The following is a 7,134-nucleotide window of genomic DNA, read 5'->3' as shown; positions in this document are numbered from 1 at the left end:
ATATATATATATATATATATATATACATATATATATACATATATAATGTTCCAAGTGATTCGATCAATGGAATAGCCTGCTTATGAAATTAACATGCAAGTGGATGAGCATTCTACAGACACGCGTGCCTTTAACATAGTTCTCAGAGAGATTCAGCGTGACACAGAATGTGACAAGGCTAAACCTTTGAAATACAGGTGCAACTCATTTTTTGCTAGTTGAGCGGACTGGAGCAAAGTGAAATAAAGTGTTTTGCTCAAGGACACAGCGCCTACCATGAATCGAACTTACGGCCTCGTGATTGTGGACCAAATAAACCTAACCACTATATATATGTATATATGTGTGTGTATGTATGTGTGTTTGCTTTTGTCCCTCCTCCTACCAACCTCTTCACAACCGATATTGGTTTGTTTACATCTCTGTAACGTAAATCACCGATAGATTACGTACCAGGCTTTAAAAATAAGTGTAGTGGCTAATTTGTTCGGCTACACCCATTTGTGGTAGCAGAACATGCACAATGAAAATGCTTCTGATAAACAAACCGAACTTTTTTGCAGTTACGTGAAGATAGATAATTTCCTATTGTATCCGGTAAATATTTAGTGTTTTACTGTTTTTTTAATGAAAGAAATAACATACTTCCTATGAAATCAAACATTGTTTCACGTGACATGATACAAGGCTGTTTTTGGGGTGGGTATTTGTGTGTTTGTGTATGTGTGGGTGACATTAACATTTTAATTGAAATATTTTACTTTACCTGTTTTATTATAGCAAATTACTCCAGCATCAAAATCGTCAAAACTACATCCAATGCCGTGTCCGTACGTCGTGTGTGGACATTCACTGATTGATTTCTCACTGCCATCACAATGTACATTGCTCATTAGTATAGGTTTAAAGTTCTTGATGATATGTAGATAAGCAATACCTCCTTCATAGCCCATTTCTCGACAGGCTACATCTGCATTAGTGTTGGTCCAGTTTTTATTGCAGATTCTCCCCCATATTCCATCTACTCGCACCTCCAAAATTCCATGCATACCAGATGAAATACTGTCCCGGGAAATACGTACATCGAAGTCTGAAAATGTGAAAAACAGCTAAAGGTTTAATTAAGTGGAGAAAACTAGTGAGTAAATAGGAAGTTTTTTTTTAGAATAAACAATGTTGAGAAGTCGTTGATTTTGCTAGTTAACTATGAATGTAGTTCATTGTCTTACTGTTCTCTGATCAAACCATATTAAGTTCGATAAAATAAATATAAAATATATAAACGTCAGAATTGTTACAATGTTTCCAATAAAAAATGGCCATATACCAAACTACAATAAAAAGTTATAATTTTGAAATTTTATACCAGGTTTTACATTTATTAATTCCACATTTATTAAAAATTCAATGGGGAGTTTGTATTTTATTGTTTGTATTGAAGATTTAAACAAATATTTCCGAGTTATTCGTCCATCTCACTTTTGCAGTATTACTAAATACGTGTAAATATGAGTTCATAACCTACTCTATATTTGTACTCTACTAACTATAAAATGATTGACAGAATATTTGTTTAAATTTATTGGGTTCTTATTTACACTGATTTTTAACCAGTTGTCTTTTATTGAAAGAGTTTTATGGAAAGTTGGTTAGAGATCCTCGCAGTAATTGTTTTGGCACTTTATGCGTTCAAATTGCGCAGAGATCTACTCTTTCTTTCATGCCTTCGAGGATGATAAAAAAGTATAATCTAGAAAAATGAATTGGCAGAATTGTTTTAGGGTCCGGTGAGTTGACTTGCGGCGTCTGTTCTGGCTCTTCTCCTTCTGACGGCAATGTCTGCGATGACATTAGTTTTAATTTCATGCTCTACCGGTGCAAGGCAGAAGCCTTTCTCCCGAATAAACATCGATGGTGTGGAGACGAAAGACTTGCTTGTACGGGCAATATCAAGTCTTCGTCAAAAGATCTTGTCAAGGTGTTCAGATTCATGTGCGGATACATGATTTACATGACACTACAATCTTATATAGAACTACCATTATTTTAAAGAGTGATTCATGTTATTAGCAATCTCGCGTCTTAGTGTCAGGCAATAAAAATTGCTTCATAATTAATATTTTGACATGTCGGTTGTGTGCTTATAGGGATTTGGCTGTTCTCTTGAACTGGTCAAGTGACTATGTGACTGGCAAAGTGGCTCCTTTACTTATTCCACAATACTATTTTATCTAAAAAAAAACTAAACTAAACAAACAAAAACGTGGAATCAATTGCATGGACACCGGTATTTTAATATACGAGATAAAAGTTATAAATGAACATAGTGGAAAATAAAATTAATAGTATTCGACTTTAAGTTAAAACAATGTATCTTATGTGTGTCCACACGGCAACGCTAAAGTGTGCAACTAGGCAGCAGATGGTTATTCACGTAAATTCAATTAACGATTATTCCACAAATATCCTTTTCTACTCTAGGCACAAGGCTCGACATTTTTGGGGAGGGGCCAGTCGATTAGATCGACCTCAGTACGCAACTGGTACTTAATTTATCGACCCCGAAAAGATGAAAGGCAAAGTCGACCTCGTGGGTATTTGAACTCAGAAGGTAAAGACAGACGAAATATCGCTAAGCATTTTGCACGGCGCGCTAGCGTTTCTGCCAGCTCGCCGCCTTGTTCTATCTTAATATTGAAATGCTTATAGATTAATATATTGATTTAGAACAACATACAAAATACTGGCAATGAGTTCAAAATTTGTAATTGGTGTATTTTCATTGACACATAATGAAGACATCAGATCTTAAAAGGCCCAGTTTCAAAATGCATTGAATGAAGACTAATTGACTGTTGTACGCAACAGAAACACCGTAAGATGTAGGAGTGATTTTTTCTCCGGAAGTACTGGTTTCAGCTCAGCATGCATGTAGAGTTACATGCAGCAGACTAACATTCTATCCTACGAGATAGTTGTCTATTAACTGCTGCGTCCGTAGATTGTAGTGGGTCTGTATTTAAAAAGAAATAATAAAATATGGGAAATACTGACATAGACGGATTCAAAAACATACAATGGTATTGGGCAAGTTAATATTCAAAATACATTTTCTTCAGCACGCGCATTTCAGGACGTATCATTCTAAAGATTTGGTGGTGGTGAAACATTATGTTGTTAATATCTTTTCCTGTTTTTTTTTCCTTTTAGTGAGGATGATAACATAAATTAGGAATTGACGTAGTATAACAAATTATGAAGTGGCGTAGAATCAATTTTCAGGCTTTTCTTACACACCACGATGCCTTTATAGTGCTTACAATTATCCAAAATTTATTTAGTTGTTCTATAGTTCTATTTTCCAAGTTCAAGAAAAGGCGTTAAAAAATGACAGCGATTTTTTTCATTTTTGAATTTACACTAATATTCAGTCTGACCCATAACCCATATACGTTAAACTATTTTTTATCCTTGTCGGAATGTAGTAAACTAGAAACTCTGTAGTATACTTACCTGTGCTTTCAGTTTTATTGGTGCAGACGACTGATGCATACTTTCCTGATTTGCACATCTCAGGGCCACCCCACGTGTGTTCACACGATAAAAGTGTTTTCTCAGAACCATTACAATTAACGTTGCTCATATTGATTGGATAATCATTTAGTTTGCCAAATGCTGATCCAGATATAGCTTTCCCGTATAGTACATTTTGACTGCGGCAAACAACCTGAGCTGCAGCATCAGTAAAACTGTCATCACAAACACGAGACCACTTTCCGTTCGTTTCAACTTCAACTCCTCCACTGCTGATTTTAGGTCCTTCACTAAGTCGTACTAAAAGTAAAGGTAACAAAAATATACAACTAAAAATTAACGAAGAGATAAAAATCGAATGAATGGGTTAAAATCAAATTTGAAACATGAATACATCCTGAAAATTTTTATTGTATTGGTATGTGAACAGAAACCACAGAAATATAGCCTGGTTAGTTGAAAGTAGAAAAACGTGAAGACCAGTACTTTACTGTCTTTTCTGAATGGTCGCAGTGTTTTGCTTGTAAAATGTTTATGGGGAACACAAATGAAAGTGAAATTTTATATATAGAATTATATAAAGAATTATAATGTATTCAGCATATTGAGGATATTTTTTGTTCATGATCAACGCGAATATATTTTGCAACCGTGAAATTAGATTTACTCGCAAAACCAAAACAAAATTTTTGATTTGATGCAGGTAGTTAAGCGTTTACAAAAATTATAACGAGTTTTGAAATAAGTTTTATATTAATGAAGAAATCCATCAAAGTCTACTGAAAGTAGATATTGTTGGTTTGACCCTTTAACAAATGGCGATATATGGTTTTACTAGTCTCAGTCATTAAATCTCAGCCACAAGGAGAGCGTCTTCAGGGATTTTATTCGATTATGCCTGGTGCTAAATGGTGGTAAAATCTTTAACTTTCATCTCAGTGCTTAAGTGAAAGCTGTTGAGGTGGGTCTTAGTTAAGAAGAAAAATTTGATTGATTGTGGTTGTTTGGGAATCTAACACTCGGTGTATGGAATTTTCCTGTTTTCAACAGTGAGCAACTTGCAGGATTGTCGTTGCTAAAATAGCTGTTTCTTTATGTTGCGTCAAGGTCCTTGTATTGCGCCCATTGTTAATTTGTGGAAGCACGTTGGGTATTTTTGTGCCTGGGTTGGTGATGTGCTTTACATTCAGCATAGCTAAAAATCACTTTCTATGGTTAGAGAATGATTGGTATCAGGGATGACTGTCGTTATGCCAAATATGATCATTATTATTGCTTTTGTTATTTCTAAAGGTTTTCTTGTTTCCTAACTTACCTGAAGGAAACGAACCAGCATTGATGTAGCAAGGGAAGAAGTTACTGCTGTAGTGGAGCTTTTGGCTATTAGAATAGAAAGTTTGGCAGGGTTGAGTTTATTGGGTAAGAGGGTATGCAGTGTATAATTTCTATGAGTACTATGGTGTTGGTTAGTGGTGCGTTTCTTAATTGCGCATCTAGCTCTTCAGAGGTGGCTGAAGTCATGTTTTAGTCATATTCTCTTCCGCAGAGAATAGCGGCTGATTTGGTGATTCTGTTTTATTCGTGTTGGTGAAAGTTGGAGCAAATGTTTATGAATGCTCTTGAGTTGACTGATTTGGGTAATGATGTTCTGAGAATGGCTAGATTGTGAGTTGAGTTGATGTGGCTGTTGCACTAGTTGAATTCAGTGGGGCTGTGATGTTAGCAGACGTATTGTAATACATCTGCTAACATCACAGCCTCACTGAAAATAGTGTAGAAAAGGGAGAGAGTGATTTGTTCTTGCTGAAGGAGGTGGTAATAATAGTGGCAGTAGATGATGACGATGGCGCGGTCAAAAATCATGACGACTATTATGAGGATGACAATGATGATGGCTATATAAGTTTGGTTGTCACGGAAGTAGCAACGGTAATTGAGAAGTGGAAAGAATGTACTGTACAAGCAGTGAAAGGATGAGCATCACGAGGTCACTTAAATCAGAGGTTGTTTCTTTTCGTTTTCATGTTGCTATGGAGCTGCATTAGACAAGAGAATATTGAATGGAGTTTACCACATCTTTTTTTTAATAAGGTGGAAGGCTTTTGGGATCTGTTGTAGTTTGTTTTCAAATTAGTCTTGCCTTTGGATTATTGAAAAAGTGGGACAATTTTAGTAGCAATGGCATTGAAACATGATAAGTGGATGTGTCTCTCCTTTGGGAGAGGTTAAATCAAGCATTGGTTCATATATTATTTCGCTCTCTGTCCAGTTATGTTCATTTCAGACGTTGTGATGAAGAATTATGAAGTAATATTCATATGGTGACTATTCTATTGTCTTTCCCTGCCTCAAATCATTTTGTAGAGATATGTACATTCTTTATTTGTCAAAATGGATAAATGCAATATAGCTTTTGAGAACGTTTGGGTGTGTGTATGTATATATATATATATATATATATATAACGTGAAGTATATTTGACACTTAAATGTGGCTAAACCCTAAGGGTGAATGTTACTGTTGCTTTTAGACCCAGGAGAACATCTCCTCCAGTTGGCTATTGACACACATCTGCACCCTGTAGGTATTTGCAAAGGAAAGTCATCCTCCCCATCGTTGATCTGACATGATACACACGGACTCGAGTTTCTGGGTATTTACCCTTCGTCAGCGAACGATGGTCCCCTTGTTTATTGTATATTACTCGCTGGCAATATTGTATATTGCCCGCTGGCAATTTTGTATATTGCTCGCTGGCAATATTGTATATTGCTCGCTGGCAATATTGTATATTGCTCTGGCCATCTCTCTGGTGTTCGCAACGGAGGATGAGCAAACTAGCTCGAAACTGAACCGGTCACGCGATCCTGTTGTCTGCTGTTGGTAGGAGTTCGCTCCCTTGCTGGCAATGTACAGGTGCAGTGCTGCACCTACAACCGTCTGGCGGAAGATCTACCTGGGATTAAACTAGTAGTAATATTTAACAGCCATATTGATGTGACGATTAACTTTACTTGTACACATACACAAACATACAAACACACACATATATATTCTTTTATTCTTTTCAAACAAATCGAGCTCAGCACTTATTCTGTGTAAGCCTAGTACTTATACTATCGGTCTCTTTTGCCGAACCACTAATTTTCGGGGACATAAACACACGAACATCGGTTGTCAACCGATAGTGGGGGAGGGACAAAGACACACACATAAATATATATGGATATATACGATGGGCTTCTTTCAGTTTCCGTCTACCAAATCCACTCACAAGGTTTTGGTTGGCCCGACACTTGCTCAAGGTGCCACGCAACGGGACTGAACCCGGAACCATGTGGTTGGAAAGCAAGCTTCTTACCACACAGCCACTCCCGTGCCTATATATACGGGGACGCAAACATACCACCATCGGTTGTCAAGCGATGCTGGGGGGCCAAACAGACACACACACACACACACACACACATATATATATATACATATACGACAGGATTCCTCCAGTTTCCGTTAGAACACACTTGCCCAAGGTGTCACGCAGTGGGACTGAACCATGAACCATGTGGTTGGTAAGCAAGCTACTTATCACACAGCCACTCC

General features: G+C 36.9%; 1 protein-coding gene across 2 annotated transcripts in view; it reads right to left on the bottom strand.

Moving 5' to 3' along the window:
• Nucleotides 1-7,134, bottom strand: part of LOC106872843 (deleted in malignant brain tumors 1 protein) — a 257,237-nt gene that overhangs the window by 10,018 nt on the left and 240,085 nt on the right. For both annotated transcript variants that reach the window (XM_014919977.2, XM_052973204.1), the window contains exons 27-28: nt 3,514-3,834; nt 767-1,090 (exon numbers count right to left, since the gene is read on the bottom strand). In XM_014919977.2, the coding sequence (XP_014775463.1) occupies nt 767-1,090; nt 3,514-3,834 (645 nt within the window). The remainder of the gene's footprint in view (nt 1-766; nt 1,091-3,513; nt 3,835-7,134) is intronic.

This window comes from Octopus bimaculoides, chromosome 15 (genome assembly GCF_001194135.2).
Source record: "Octopus bimaculoides isolate UCB-OBI-ISO-001 chromosome 15, ASM119413v2, whole genome shotgun sequence".
NCBI classification, from domain to species: domain Eukaryota; kingdom Metazoa; phylum Mollusca; class Cephalopoda; order Octopoda; family Octopodidae; genus Octopus; species Octopus bimaculoides.
Note: the sequence above shows the minus strand (reverse complement) of the source record. Positions and strands in the feature narration are given on the sequence as shown.